Source organism: Channa argus, chromosome 1 (genome assembly GCF_033026475.1).
Source record: "Channa argus isolate prfri chromosome 1, Channa argus male v1.0, whole genome shotgun sequence".
NCBI lineage: Eukaryota > Metazoa > Chordata > Actinopteri > Anabantiformes > Channidae > Channa > Channa argus.
In genome coordinates, this window is record NC_090197.1 from 9,464,973 (window position 1) to 9,480,793 (window position 15,821).

At 42.4% G+C, this 15,821-nt stretch overlaps 2 protein-coding genes across 4 annotated transcripts; one reads left to right on the forward strand and one right to left on the reverse strand.

Annotated features, from left to right (window-relative positions):
• Positions 1–388: 388 nt before the first annotated feature.
• On the reverse strand, positions 389–9,028 carry LOC137110274 (lamin-A-like). 2 transcript variants are annotated; one of them, XM_067495005.1, is made up of 13 exons: positions 6,622–9,028; positions 5,943–6,296; positions 4,533–4,689; positions 4,111–4,236; positions 3,766–3,936; positions 3,403–3,528; positions 2,865–3,085; positions 2,484–2,757; positions 2,251–2,358; positions 2,045–2,164; positions 1,821–1,877; positions 1,121–1,315; positions 389–1,003 (listed from the first exon to the last, which is right to left on the reverse strand). In XM_067495005.1, exons 2-13 carry the CDS (start codon positions 6,278–6,280, stop codon positions 968–970), a joined length of 1,929 nt encoding a protein of 642 aa, XP_067351106.1. In that variant the 5' UTR covers positions 6,281–6,296; positions 6,622–9,028; the 3' UTR covers positions 389–967. The 2 variants fall into 2 exon arrangements, with proteins under 2 accessions (XP_067351106.1, XP_067351097.1); XM_067494996.1 differs by having other exon boundaries at positions 1,121–1,318.
• A 590-nt stretch (positions 9,029–9,618) lies between these two features.
• Positions 9,619–15,597, forward strand: usf2 (upstream transcription factor 2, c-fos interacting). Of its 2 annotated transcripts, XM_067495064.1 has the most exons (11): positions 9,620–10,051; positions 10,785–10,828; positions 11,315–11,430; positions 12,046–12,165; positions 12,502–12,664; positions 12,844–12,931; positions 13,220–13,264; positions 13,733–13,791; positions 13,998–14,089; positions 14,602–14,730; positions 14,943–15,597. In XM_067495064.1, exons 1-11 carry the CDS (start codon positions 10,014–10,016, stop codon positions 15,030–15,032), a joined length of 984 nt encoding a protein of 327 aa, XP_067351165.1. In that variant the 5' UTR covers positions 9,620–10,013; the 3' UTR covers positions 15,033–15,597. The 2 variants fall into 2 exon arrangements, with proteins under 2 accessions (XP_067351176.1, XP_067351165.1); XM_067495075.1 differs by lacking the exon at positions 13,220–13,264 and having other exon boundaries at positions 9,619–10,051.
• Positions 15,598–15,821: the final 224 nt, after the last annotated feature.

Here is a 15,821-nt window from a genome sequence, read left to right on the forward strand (position 1 = left end):
AGTAGAACCTTTACAGTGAACTTCTCTAAACCTTTCATTGCACAGGTCCAACTGTATTTCAGTACTTATTGCATAACATGCTGTTCTCTAGGATGGATGCATTTTATTTCAGACTCAAAGGAAAAAGTTCCATATATCACATATTTGTGCATGAATTCATAAGCCTGTATCACACTTATTACACAGAGAATAGTGAGTTCACAAATCATGCTGGAATACACGTTGTTCAGTTATTTACAACCATATGTAAAACATTCACACCTACAGGCAATTTAGAGTCCTCAATTAACCTAACACACATGTCTGGCAAGTGGATTCTTGAGTGCCCACCACAGTGCTGTCAACTGCAAACACCAACAATCAAATTATGATTCTTTTAAATGGCAGATTTGTCAAAGATATTTATTCATATCAGCAAAAAATACAACATACAGTATTCTGAAGATCTCTAGCAAGGATGAAGTCAATTCACTTTAAATGAAAACACGTTTACATTTTGACTTTATTAACACCCTCCTGCGTCACAATGTTTACAAAGTGTAATAAAAATTTGATTAATGTGATAAAAAAATAGTACGAGAACGTATGTGACAGCCGCCACCATCTTCTTTGTTTTACCAGTAAAACGTAGAATAAATTAGCACAAATGTTGTTTTAGGCTGTTGAAGTAGCTGGTAGGTTTTTTATTTACTTGTCAATGTCAAAATCTTAATGTCACCAATAAAAATACAAGTGACAAGTTTTAATCATCATTTAAACGTAAGAAAGAAACATTTTGTAAACATGCCTATGTACATTATTTTTTTAAAAAACTGTATAAAATTTTATTGCATACAATAACTTGAAAATGATTCAAAACCACTAATCTGAAGGTAATAACTACAACTGATAACTAAACAAACTACATAGCTGAAACCTATGATGAGACACATTTGAAAGTGATGATGTTCCCACATTGATCCAGGGTTCACATGATTGGACAGCTCTCTAGTCTGACTCCTGTCTGTGAAAAAAATTAAACAAATAAAAAAATGTACATTTTAGACACATAAAAATGATTAACGCATCAGCTGTAGCTTGGTCAATTTTTGAAAGAGCTGTTTGTGCTGCAGCACCCCACCTTGCGAGGAGTGCTGGCACTGAACACGTAGGAGTGCGGCAGTAAACCCTCAGAGACGCCTCCACTGTGGAAGGAGCGGGAAGCTGAGGTCACGGAGCAGTTGCTGGATTTTTCTGAGGGAAGTCCACACGAGCCACAGACCACTGTCCGGCTCCGCAGGTTGTACTCACTGTCCCCACAGGTGCTGTGAGCCACCTGCTGGGGCAGAAAGACCGATTCAGACACTTCTTTTCACACAACCTTAATAAAACCAGATGAACTAACTAACATACTTGAACTCATAAAAACGTTTTAAGGCCAGTTTTAAAATAATATTATATAGTTGATCGCACTAAAAGCAAAGACTGCTCTCACATTCTACAGTGCCAAGAAATACTGCGTATGGTAGAAATGGAGTTGCAGTTCCACTTTACCAAACTATTATAGTACAATAATAAATCATTAGTGGAAAAAGTGTCAGACAATATCACATCCATCTCCTTCTCTAATCACCATGCGTTTTATCTTTGACACACATTTATTTAATGTTTGCTTTTTTATAATATGATCTCTTATTCTGACTTAACCATATAGTAAACCATTTTTGTGTAGTCTCTTGAAGACCTCTTTAGGTTAGCAGTAATAAATTATTATTGCTCCTGAAATTAAAGCTAACCCTTAAGAAGCACATGTGCAGATGAACGTGTTTTACGTGTCTCACCATGTCATCATCATCATCTTCAAACTGAGTGCGGGTGACCTTCCTCATTGCCATTTCCTGGAAGAGCATGTTAGTCAAAAGGTGTAATATAAAGCATCACAGTTCAATAAATAATTAACCTTGAAAGTGTGTAAACATTAGCATAACTAGATCTGTAGTCATCATTAAACATTAACTACTCCAGACACCATAGTATAAACGTATTAACATTCAGTATTAAATACCTCTCCGCTGGAGCTGAGCAAAGTGGTTTGAAACATGTCTCCGACACCCCAAGAGGGCTGATTCTTCCACAACAGGTCAGAGGGAGGAGAGTGGGTTCCGCCAGCACCAGATGCCCAGATCTGACCACCGTGCAAATGTAGAAATGAGATACATCCATAGCTGTGTACATCAGTGTGCTCAATTGTTATTAAAATGCGCTGCTCACCGTGACCCTGTGACCAGCTTTCAACGTGAATTTGGCCGGGAACTTGAAGAAGATGGGTGCACCAGATCCCACCTGACGCTTCACCTGCCAGTTCCCCAGATTCTGATCCTGCAGGATCAAGAAGATGGGTAAAAGATAAAATGTCTGCGGTCTTTCTTTAAATGAATGCTGAGAGGTCTGTATTTTATCAAAAAGTACATTAAATTGTTGTCTCATCACATTCATTCTCTCACCTCATCTGCTTTATTGCTGAGTCTCACATATTTCCCATCAAGGTCCACCTCGTCCACAGTGACCCGGCCGCTAGCGGAGGCCTGCTGGCTGATGCGGGTGCGGGCCACAGCTCCTCCGGTGAAGCTGGAGGCCTCGCTGTCCGTGTCGTTGGGCCGGCGCCTCTTGGCAGGAGAGCTCTGAGCGCTGCAGTTGATTGACCGAGAGTGAGCTGCTGATGTAGAGGACCGGCTCCCTGTCACTCTGGTGGGGGGAGGACTTGGAGAGAGACGCAGTCTGCAGAGATAAACGTGATGAAGGAAAGTGTGAGAAGTAGACGAGGTGTAGAGGCATTTTCGACAGCTGCAAAATCCATGGTTAAGACTCGACGTAGCTTAACACACCTCTGCTCCTCTCCCTCCAGCAGCTTCCTGTAGGCACAGATCTCCATATCCAGGGCCAGCTTAACATCCAGAAGCTCCTGATACTCATCCAGCTGTTGCTGCATCTTCTGCCTTATCTCAGCCATCTCTCTGTCTTTCTCTCCCAGTAGGCGACGTGTAGTGTCCCGCTCCCGAGACAGGGCGTCCTCCAGGTCCCTCACCTTCGCCTCACGGGCCGCCAGCTGAACCACAGAGACAAATCAGTTACTGTCAGATCAGAATCAGCCAGACCAGAATGAGATAGTACAGAGAAGTTTTAAAGATGAAAATTAGACATAAAAAGGCTGTCAGTGACTTTTTTTGCCAAACAATTAGTGCAGTGTAGCCTATAATTTATACTGTTTATAAGTGATGATTCCTGTTAGGTTTGACTATAGACAAGAGAATAATAAGCAGAAACATTGAAGCTCACCGCAATGGATTACAATACGTGTAAGCATCTAACGTAAGTCTGAAGTGATGGCAGGACCCTGAACGTGAGATGCCTCTTGGAGTCTACCTGTTTCTGAAGCTGGCTGAGCTGAGCTGACGTGGACTCCAGGCGAATGCGCGTCTGCTGGAGCTCCTCGTGCGTTGCTCCCACCAGGTGGCTGCTCCTGTCAGCCGACTGACGAGCGCTTTCCAGCTGACAGAGAGAAACACTGATGAAGTGGAGCCGTCAAACACGGACTGAATGGTGTTTTACTTCATTAGTGACAGTTTGTGTAACTGCTGCAAGCGAAACACAAGTTTATACTGGACTTTTCCTCTGTGCTACGTGCTAATGGATATTTTATTCCACTAAAACAGTTATTTAGAGTAAATCGTACTCATATTCATTAGAGTTCAGTTTTTATGCCATAATATTGAATTAAATGCCTACCTTGGCATTGTAGGTCTTCTCGATCTCCTCCTTGTACAGTTTAACCTGCAGCTCGTGCTGGTTGCGCATCTCCACCAGCGCCTCAGCCAGCTTGCTTTCAAATTCCTGCTGGTGGCCATTATCCAACTCAATCATCCGAGACTCATGACGGCGCTTCACCTCCCGCAGTTCCTATGGGAGAAATGGTAAAAGTATTCTCAACCACGAATGCCTGTTTAGTACCTTTTGTCTATTCGCATGCGATTTGATAAGTTGCAGTGCAAGGAAAAACAAAGAATTGTGATGTGACACAAAGGAAATGATCCTCTTGTGAGGCCGATAAGAACTTGTCTCGGGAAATCTGACCTCAGAGTGGAGGTTCTTCTGAAACTCCAACTCCTCTTTGAGGGTCTGGTTGCGATTCTCTCCATCCACCCTCCTCAGCATCTCATCTTGCAGCTGCTTTCTAACGTCGTTCAAACTGGTGTCCAGCTGTGAGTTGGCAGAAAGATGCAGTAAATACAGTGAGCTCAAGAAGCCACGAATGAAAGAGTCTGCCTGCTCAAGTCAGTTCAAAAAAAGCACAAGAATGTTTTACTTTTCATTTCACTTGAGAAAATTGTACGAGTCTTCTAAGGCTTTTCCATGGGATAAAGTAAAACGCTAACAGCTGCAATTGTCTGGTGACATTTATGTTGTTCATTGCTGATCAAGTCGGCTGACTGCAGGAAGATTGAGCCCAGATGTGTTTCCACTGAGTTTTAAACTGAACGTGGGTTTGAGTTTACCTTGGCAGCCTGGGTCTTCAGATCCCTGTTTTCCACCTCCAGGTTACGCTTCTCTCCCAGAGCCGTAGTCAAGGACGCATCCTTCGAGTTCAGCAGAGCCTCCAGGTCTTTGAGCCTCTGCAACGCTCCGCCCAGTTCTGACTCCTTTTTGGTATTCCTGTAAAGACCAAAGCAGTCTCAGATGTTAAGCTGCATGGTCCTGGGTGTGTTTTCAGTACTGGCAGATGTTACAGTGAACACAATAGAGATAGACATTTTGCTTTGTAACTTAAGCTCCAAATGGAAAGTCAATTACTACTGTTTCCCTTGCACAGGCTAAAGACACAAGAATGTGCTATTTTTGACTAAGGAGCCTGCAGCTTGGATGAAATAGAAACAGGGGAAAGACCTCGGTGCATATGACTCATAGACCACAATGATCTGTGACCAGTCCCATGTATCTGGAAGCCACAGGCTGTTGGTGTTTAGCTGAGGTGCTGCCATGGCAACGTTTTGCATTTGCCTACAACACAACGGCCATCATCTCAATACTTATGGAAAAATAATGGAGGCAAGAGTGGAGCCCTGTAAACACTGCCACGTCTTGTGTTTATAATGATTGCTTTGGTGAAGGAGGAGAAACGGGGGAAAGAGTTAGTCATCAGGCTCTGGATGTGGCAGCATGGGAAGGAGACAGAGTGGAAGTCCGACGTCAAAGTGCAGTGAGCAAAGAGGAGGATGTGCTAAAGCCAGGGAGTGGCCCCAGCAGCGGGGCCAACGCTGCTCGCAGAACGTCAGCAAAACCTATTCAAACGTTGGTTATTAAATGCTTATATTCACGACCATCAGAAAAAAATCTGGGTCACTTTTAGTTTTTCGACTTATATTACAGAGTATGACCGACTGTGCACTTTGAAAAAGAAAAAATCATAATCAATCATAATCGCGTTACTTGGGACTACAATTACTCTGTAGTGTAGGTACTTTCCAGGTAAGCTTGTCTTGAAAGCCAGACTGTAAATGTTATTTTAGCTGAGCAGCAGCGACAGTTGCCACAGCTGATCATTATGGGATAAAGCAAATACTAAAACAGGCTCAGTAATGTCAGTCACACAGTTATATTAGCCACTCTAAGGCTTCAGTGGATACCAGGCTACATGAGCCTCTAACAAGAAATTCACAGTCTATTAACTGAGCATGGGAACTTAGATTTTCATTCGTTTAATTTTTTCTTTTAAAAGTTAAATGGGAATAAACTACATTTTGCAAAAACCCAGGGTTGTTTTTAAGAAACTCAGGGCCTTTAATGTAATGGAACCCCCCGACCCCCCAAAAAAAGTTCTCCAGCAGCGCCACCTCTGCACACCGCTGCACCTTCAGGATCACTACAGAACATGCTGTCAGATTAGAAGTTGGTGCACTTTGACCCACCTGGCTTTCAGCTCCTTGTGGTCTTCTCTCAGCTTGCCCAGCTCCAGCTGCACACGTGCTCGCTCCTTGGCCACAGAGTCCAGAGTCTTACGGGCATCGGCCAACTCGGTCTCGTAGGCCGCCTTCAGGCCCGTCAGCTCCCGGCTGACCTCAGTCTCGGACTCAGTGATGCGCAGACGCAAGCCTGCATTCTCGGACTCCAGAAAGCGGACCTTGTCAATGTAGACAGCCAGACGATCGTTGAGGTTGGACAAGTCCTCTTTCTCCTGGAGTCGGGTGATGCGGTTGGGTGATAGTGGTGTGTTGGCACCCCGGGGAGTGTTTTTGGGTGTCGCCATGGTTCTTATTTGGTATCTACGCAGAAACATGATTATCTTTAGTATTATGAAAGGACATTATCCATTTTTGTTGCGTAAAGTTCTTTTGTATGTACCCTAATTTAACCATCGAGGCAGATTTTTAGTTTAAAAAGTGTGGATCTGTGGATTTCTACAAAAGAAAAACTCACAGCAGCAAGTTTCCATAAAGTTTCACAAAGTTTAGTCTTTAGCACAATCACAAAACCACACAAAGGACAGAGTATAATTAATCAAAAGACATGGGAGGGGTCATCGACTCCACCCAAAAATCAAATGTAGTGACCATGCACAAAAGAGGCTGCATTTTACAGCCAGATTACCTTTTCAAGGTGGTGAGAGGGTGAGAAAATTCTGCTCAGATGATATTTGTAGACGTCTCTGTTAATTTACTCCGTTATCTTGTGACCTGAGTATCAGTGCACAGTCTTCAGTGTTGTTCAGCCGGCTGCTGCGCTGTCTGCAAACACATTTGTCAGTGCCCATATAGGAAAAAATGAGAAGGGTGGAGAGAGGTTGGCCTCATGTCTGGCATTTGGTATAGGTGGTTGTTCCTCCCTCTCTCTCTCTCTCTCTCTCTCTCTCCCTCTCTCTCTGTAATGGGTGTTGCGATCTGCCTGAATGAGTCACCCTCCATTCGGAGAAAGGCACCAAGCCATGCGATACTTACAAAGTATAATATTAAGGAGAAACAACTGGCTGAAAGTTGAGTTTGAGTCATTTACAGTATTTGACACAGACCACGCTGCTCAGACTTCACCACGGACAAGTGAAGGCTGAAATACACAAACCAAAGCCTCTTCTGTTCACATTACTGCCTCGGTGAAACCTAACCTTCATTTCTTCATCATTTAAATATTCTAAAATATTTAACCTCGAATACCATCGGTACAACTCATGCTGAGAAACCAAACTTTTATTTAAACTCCCAAAACAAATATTTACTAAATATGTAGGCAATTCATTACATGATTTCATTTATTTGACAACTCCTTTCAGCTTAACCCGTGAGTTCAGGGACATCAGCGGATCATTGTCCGCATGTTGATTTGGAACAGTTTTTTTTTTTTTTTTTGCCCTTCCTGACGCAACCCTCCCCAATTTCTACCGGGCTTGGACCGGCACTGCACAGCTGGGGAGGGGAATGGGCTGTTAGGGGTTCAGTGTCTTGCCCAGGGACAATTTGACATATAGGGCCAGGGTGGGGGTGCAAACCACTCACCGTGGACAACTGCCTTTACCAACTTAGCTATAGCCGCCCCTATCTGCAGACTAATAAATGATGATATATTATTATGGATTTACCACCCTTCAGTACAAGAGATCAAAATAGGCTTCACCAGTTTCTGTTTTTGCCTCAAATCACAAATTTCTATAACATTATTTTTTTCTCCTACATTGTTTTCCTTTTTTACAAGTTTGTTTGCAGTTTAAAGCATAAATGTAAAATGGGTTCAGAGTAAATATTGTCCCCCATCTTGGGATCAATAAAGTCTTATCTTGTCATCTACGACCCACAGATGACAAGATATTCAAAGTGCAAGTCACTTTGAATAAAAGCTTCACAGACATGAAGCTTCTTTCGTTTTTCTCTTTGAATCTTTGCATGAATTAAACTTAACCCAGATCCGAACATTTTAGATTTCTGCAGAAATGTCAAAGTGGTTAATGGAGTTGTACGGTAGTGCATTATATTAAGAGATGGTTGTAATGCTTTGGCCCCCTCATTAATTTTAAATAGAGTAGCCAAAACATTACAACCACCTCTCAACATAATGCACTTTAGTACGACTCTACCATCACTATTGTGCACTGCTGTTAGCAGAGCACGATTGTGTGTTGGTTTGAAACTGTTCCATAGACCCCAATTGAAAACGATAAGATAAAAAATATCTTATGTCTTTATTTATAAACTACTAATAAAAAGTTAAGGATATTCACATTCTGGGTGAACTTTTCAGAAAGAACCTGAAATGCACAATAACTTGTAAAGGTGAACTTAATTTGACCTTTTCTAAAGATGCACACGCCCAGCGCAAAAATCACAACGTGATTCATGGATCATATCCGATCCATGACTCGACCACTAAATGTTCTGGCTCAACAACAATTTGTATTTAAACAGTCCTCTGTCATCATGCTGTTCACTTTTTGACATTATGAGGCAAAAATGACAACTAACAACTGATAAGTTATTGAGACATTGACATTTTTTGTTGTGGTACCACCACTGTTGTTGGCTTTTGTTTCAATAAATTATTTAAGATGAGGAAATTACCATTATAATATCACGGTAGCATGAACTTTTCACATTTCGCATAAATTTGACCCGAGAGTCACTTTTTGTCAGTAGTGTATAGGCTTTTAACCTGTGACCAAGGTTGGAAACCAGGTTGATTTGCTTGTAGGGCCTCACATGTTGTGTTCTGGTCTATTGCTTTACTTCTGTTTGCTCAAATCTGCTTTTTCTCATTCTTCAGAACTAAGAAATGTGGAGATTCCTTTATGATTTCTTATTTCAGCAGTTTTGCAACATGCAGCTCAGCAATAAGACTCAAATTGTGGAAACTAATTGTGGCCAACTGAACTTAGATTCAACGAATGCAAAGGGATCTAAAACTAAAAAAAAAAAACATATAAAAGGAAATATTGATGTGCATCATGTCGTGCGTGTGTGTTTGCTGTGGACATGCTGACAGACGCGGCGTCGCCTCCCACTGGTTGAACGTGTGATTGAACGCACAAAAGCAAGCAAGCGTTTTTCTACTTCTTCTGCACAGTGAGGCACAGACAGGGGCACATCTTCTGGGGTTTGAAGTAATACTAGTCATAACTGTTCACAGAGACATAAACCCCGTGAATTATGAGAAGCCTGTTGGCGCTGCAACGTCGGATTCTTGCACGACACAAACAGTTTGTCATGTGGTTTGTGGGAAAACCCGTATTGGATCTCTGTGGTCACCTGGGCAAAGAAGCTAAAAAAAATGTGCAGCTGAGGAGCTGGTTGTCAACGTGTGGCCCCTGAATAAGAAAACACAGTAGATTTTGATTTTGTGGGAGCAGGCGCGTCTCAAAAATGCGATTAAATCAGTCAAACCGGGCAAGTTTTGGCACAGAAATCAACCGAGAAAAGACGCGACAATCGATCTCTAGCCATCAAACTCTTTGTATCCGCGGAGTCACGTGAATACTACATCACGATACGAAAACATTAACTAAAAACTAAAAGAAAAAGCTAAAATACCGCACAAATCACTACATAATAAAACGCACAAACTAGTCCACTCCGCATCTTCTTGAGCGCATGTCGCTGCCGCAGCTTTGCGCGGATAAACAGCAGCTGAGCGCCGCAGAGCAACAAAAGGAAACCGCGGACAAAAACACTTCCAACGGACTTTTTAAAGAGACCAATTTTCGATCCGTACATCCGCCAGTTCCTGCAAAATACTTTAATGATCTCAACCCTCCGGCTGGAGCACTACCTCCGCCTAAAAGCCGCGTTAAAAACCCGGACAGCTTTTCGTTCCCCGCACAGACGCAGACGAATCCGTCCTGTTCCGCAGCGGCCTCCATTTTAGTTTCTTGCCCGGTCGGTGCCTCACGTGTCCTGGACTGTCTTTCTCACATGACCCGTGTGTTTGTCCCCGTGATCAGCGCTTCCATCTCCGTAAATCAGTGTCGTTGAATATCGGCGTTTTACACCCGCACCACCTTCATGGATATGCTGCAGCAGAATCTGGACAGCTCGGAGAGGTGAGAGGCAGTTGGCCGCTTCCTGCTCAGCCATGGCTCCCACCACGGCCTAACACCTTCTGTCCTTGTACTGCAGTTTTCTGCTAATAACCCGCCTGTTCCACACACTTTGACTTTTTTAAAAACATTTTTTTTTGCACTGTTTCTTGTTGTGTCTCCCAGTAAACCAGTGACTGTGCAACTGGTCGAGACGATGCTCCGCTGCATCTGCGGAGACGATTATAGCACAAACTGTGCACCTACGCTGCAAACCTATAACACAACACCTGCTGGGTTTTATTTATCACAGAAATAAAGTCACATTCATTGCACCTATTTGCAGATTTTCTCCAAGCCAGCATGCAATCGTTCTGTGATGAATCCGTGTAGCTGTCTTACTTATTATTTAAAATGTTAAAAGCTGGAGGGGCGGTGTTAAGATTATAGTTATGGTGAAGTTTGTCTCTTGTCGGTGCAGCTAATGCAGCGACACAAACAGGAGTTTTAGTCATCATATTACTGTAATGTTCCTATTTGATGAAACAATATTATTGACAGGCTCGGACCTCAATTCTGGTCCACTTTATTTATATCTTCTCCAACATCTGCTCACCTGGTGGCGCCATACACCCACAGCATGCTTCACATCCTCATGAGTAATGTGTGTTTACAGTAAGTTCCACTTTGAAATCGATTCATTTGTGTTCTCTCTCTGTTTTTTTTTTTTTGTTTTTGTTTTTTTAAATTTTTTTAGTCACGACAAACAGGAAACAGAAGAAGTGGTGCAGCTGCAGGAAGGTGGGAGCCACATTTCAGCCAATATTCATTTTATGTAAATTCTTTTCCAAAAACAAATTTTGTGATGCAAAATGTAGGTGTTGCTCCTTTAAAAGGCGGCTTCAGAATTTTTCAGCTTAAATCCTATGGTTCTACTTAGGGCAGTACACGTGTACAAATGGCAGTAAACGTCTGTGCCTTCCACGAAGTAAGAAATCCCTCTTGCTTCCTGCTGAAAAACTCCTCCAGATGATGTCACCATCTGGTTGCTCATACTACAGCTTTTGTAGTCTTGGTGAACGTGCTCCTTCAGATGACATCATCTGAACTGAAAAAAAAAAACACCTCCAAATTAATATCAGTCTGAGGACTTTCCAGCTAGAGGTAGAGACGTAGAACTAGAGCTCCTCAAAGTGGAGCAACAGGAATCAAGTTTAAAGTTGGTGAAGTCACTCTGCAGAAGTGGCAGCGTCACAGATCTGAAACGTCTTGGCTTGTGTGTTGCAGGAGAGGCGGTGGGGGCGGAGGAGCAGACTGCAGTGACCATCACCAGTGTCCCACAGGCTGCTTTCGCCGACCATAATGTGCAGTACCAGTTTCGTACAGAGAACAGTGGAGGACAGGTGAACGTGATGGAGAACATTTCATCTGCAAAACTGCCAACACCAATATTTTTCTGAACGGGACAAGTTGTATCTTGTTGGAATAATGGCTTTCAGACAAAAGTAGTCTAGTGGTTTGCAACAAGGTTATCACCAGGGTAAACCCCCTCGGAATAATGTGTGAACACATCAGAATAACGTGTGTTTTCTGTTCTCACTCTGTTGACACTGTGTATCTAATAGGTAATTTAAGGTTGGAGTTCACAGGCACAATTTTACACCAGCCTTATTTGTAGCAATTAGTTTTATTACTTCTCTGTGGGAGACAGATGTTATTATCTGATAACCAGGGTTCTCATAAGTTCTCTCTGAACTCTGTTCTCTCTGACGCTCTCTGTAAGCGTCAAAAGCCATGAGCTGTTTCAGAAATCCTGTTTTCATTTGTAGTGTGCGGGAAAACCTAACAGTCAGCGATGATCTTAAGTTGCTGATTCGGGCCCAGAATCCCAGGCGCTCGAGTGGTGCAGTTCGGTGAGCTGCTGTCTACCGTGCAGACAGCAGCTCCCAGGGGCTAATGTGAAACTACCGTGAATGAACGAATGAATAAAAGTCAAATCATTTCTCTACCATCCACAGGTGACCTATCGCGTGGTCCAGGTGACTGATGACCAACTAGAAGCAACAGCGGACGGCACGGGAGCGGTCAGCGTCGTCTCCGCTGCAGCGTTTGCTGGAGCGCCTCAGGCTGTGGCACAGGTGAGTAAACACACACGTGGCGTGAGACTGAAGCAGGTGTGATGGTTGTGTACTTCACAGCAGTGTTTGCTCGCAAACACAGACCATCCACCTCCTGCTTTCCATTTGTCTTAAGAGAATTTGGAGTTGAATGTAGCATAAAATCACTTCACGTCCACAAGAGGAAAAACAATTAGATTATTAAGCGTATATTTATTGAACTTAATTTCTTCTGGTAATGTTTGTATCCCACTCTAAGAGGTTATAGTTAAGCTTTCAAACACAGCCACAGTGTATTTCTTTACATTTGGTGTTAACTGTTTGATTGACTTTTACCCCGACTCCACTTTTTACCAGGCTGTTATCCAGAACCCTTTCAGTAATGGGGGCAGTCCTGGCGGGGACACGGTGGGAGGTGAGACGCGTTTTGCATATTTTCCCGCTGCCACCGTCAGTGATGGAACAGCCACGGCTGTGTCGGTGCAGACCACCGCAGACCCAGCAATCACACAGGCAGGAGGTAAGAAAACAGCCGTGGGTCATATTACAATCCTGCTCTACAAAATATGAAGTGAGTTTTTGAATCAATGACGAAACACAGTTTCATCCTGAATACTGTCTACATAAGTTTTTTTTTTTTCTTTTTTTTTCTGTGATTACAAAAAGATTTTTGCTTTTCTTTTGTCCTTCTAAATCCAGGTCAGTTTTACGTGATGATGAGCCCCCCTGAAGTGCTGCAGACGACGACCCCCCGTACCATTGCACCCCGCACACACACATACACTGCGTAAGTAAAACACAAATGTCCCTGCACATTAATCTCAACCGTGAAATTAGTAAATCACCCAACCTCTCTCCCCGCGTGTTTGGCCAACTTCTGACCTCCACATTCTCTCACCCTTTTTCCCAGCAACTTCACAGTGGACTGAGTTGTTCCTTACCTCTGTCTCTCATTTGTCAAACGATTAGTTTTGTCATTATGTGTGCGAATGAAGATACAAAAAGAATTTTAATATCCATTATTTAAAGCAACATCTGAAAACCACACTCTATCCTACTTACCTGCCATCCCCAGAGACCTTGGTGAAAGCGAGATGTTGCAGCATGGCAGTACAAACTGGTGAGAAGAACTTTCACATACACCCCCACCCTGCCCCCCCATCATGTGTTGTAGAGACAGATGTTTGGTAGCTCACTAATCAGTCATTAGCATTCCTGTTTCCTGAATTACATGCTGACAGCTTTAGTTTAAAAGCAGCCTGAAGCTAGCAACATTTTTAGCACAAATGTGGCCACAGTACACAAAATGCAGAGCTGTGTCAGCTCCACCTGTACCTCCTCCACAAATAAGACAGCGATGGCTAAACATCTAATGCTGCATGTAGGCATTCCTCATCAACCAGCAAAAAAGATGGGCCTTTGTTTGGATTAAACTTTTCTCTCCCTCTTATTTATTTTATTTTTATTTTTGGATTACTTTTTTTTAACTCATTTAAAATCAGGTATTAATGCTGAATTTGGGTAATACTGAAAATCTCATATTTATTTTATTATTTCTTTGTCAATTTGTTTTGTTGTGTTGTTACAGGAAGGTCGAGGGTCCACGGGCTCCCAGAGACGAGAGGCGAAGAGCACAGCACAATGAAGGTATTCGCAGCTTGAAACTGTTCTTTCTGACTCATTACCGCTGTCTACTTGTGTATTGAGTCCTATGCAGCAGGTACAGTTACTATATTAAGAGCCTAGAATGTCTTTGTTTGAAAGAGACCAAAACGTAATTTGTGCTTCTTGTTTAAAAACTGATGCAAATGAACCATAGCCCGATGATTTAAAATTAGTTTCTTTGCGTGCAGTGGAGAGAAGAAGAAGAGACAAGATTAACAACTGGATTGTCACTTTGTCAAAAATCATCCCTGACTGCAGTGTTGACAGCAGAACTGGAGCAGTGAGTACAACAATCAGTTCTCTAAAATAAAGATTCTTAGGCTTTTTGAGGTCATGCTCTGTTTACAACCACACTTGACCAAAAAGTGGAATAAATTTGTATTTTTTGTTAAGTCACTTATTTGCATGTTACAGCTGGGTCCATACTTACGAGCCTGGTCTATTTCACGGTTGACTGTGTGCACTTTGTACACATTCTTTCCTTTCACTTAATGTGTACATGCGAAACTACTGCTGAAAGACAGACTGAAACCTAATTGTAACCACTCCCAGTCAAAGTGAAGCTCCCTTAAGTACTATTTATGTTGTGCAGATGCATACAGCAGTGCTCTGCTCAGTTTATAAACCTGATATTGCCCCACATAGTCACTGGAGGAAAGTTCAGTAAAGGTTTATGTGAGCGACACTAGAGGAGGGAAGAACAAAAGGTTATAAAAAGAGATGTAGTAATAAAAGCAGCGATGATTCATTTTTAACATGTGGTGCTTTCTCACAATCTCATGTGTTTCTCAGAGTAAAGGAGGCATCCTCTCCAAAGCCTGTGACTACATCCGAGAGCTGCGTCAGAATAACCAGCGGCTACAGGAGAGTTACAAGGAGGTGGAGCGAATTGAGATGGACAACGAGCTGCTTAGACAACAGGTTAACTTCCTATAAACCCCCGCCTTATTTTTTTCTTTTTTTCTTTTTTTTTTTTTTTTTTGAAATTGGGTCTACATTGGGTGTAATTTTTAATTTTAAATAACACAGAAACAAAACTTTGAGGAGCCGGTCTGTAAACTCAAAGTTGCCTGTTGATCTGGCAAAGAGCTCATAACATAATTATAAAATGGCTTCTCTTGTGGTTTTTCCAGATTGAGGAGCTAAAGAACGATAATGCACTGCTTCGAGCACAGCTACAGCAGCATGGAGTAGAAGTCAATGGAGATGCTACACCACAATGAGTGTGGACTGAGCACATGCAGCATCACAAACACAATGTGGCATCCTCCCACACACCTTAACAATATAAGGAAAGGAATAAAACGAGAGACTATTTCTATCTAGAACTGGATTGCAACACAGACACACACACACACAGACACACAAACACACACACAGGGCTTGAGAAGAACACTGAAGGATTGCAAACTGAAAACACCTCCAGCAATTCAAAGGCTGACCGATCTGAAATCCGTTAACTGTGTAGCTAACTGAACCTCTCACCTCTGCTTCAAGGAAAACAGCCTCTGCACAGCACCACCACACTTGCAAACGTTCTTTTTTACTTTAAGTTATGAACCTGCCACAGAAAATGTACTTTTATTGTTTTCTCCTTTTTACCGTATGGCAAAGTCCTTTCCCCTCCCTCTTTTGATGACACTTGCTGTGTTTGAGAACTACTAAATGTGACATGAATGACGGTGCCCATTTACTTTTAATTTATTGGACTTTAAAGAAAATGTAGACAGAAAGGAAAAGAGAGCCGATTTCTGCATTTATTCTTTATCCGGCAACAAACAAATGATGCGAAAAAGGTGTTTTTGATCATGCTCATCAATGTCACTCAGGATAGTTTTACTGTCAGTGAATCTTGTTTATATCTAAGTTATCTGCCACAAAACAAGGACACTCCACCAGGTACAGGCAGAGTTCGAAGACTTTTTAAACATGGTTAAATGTCAGTGTAAGTAATTCAAGAGCGTAAGCAGCTTTCATATGAGAGGCGTGTTTTTATTTTTAGCGCGAGGCCT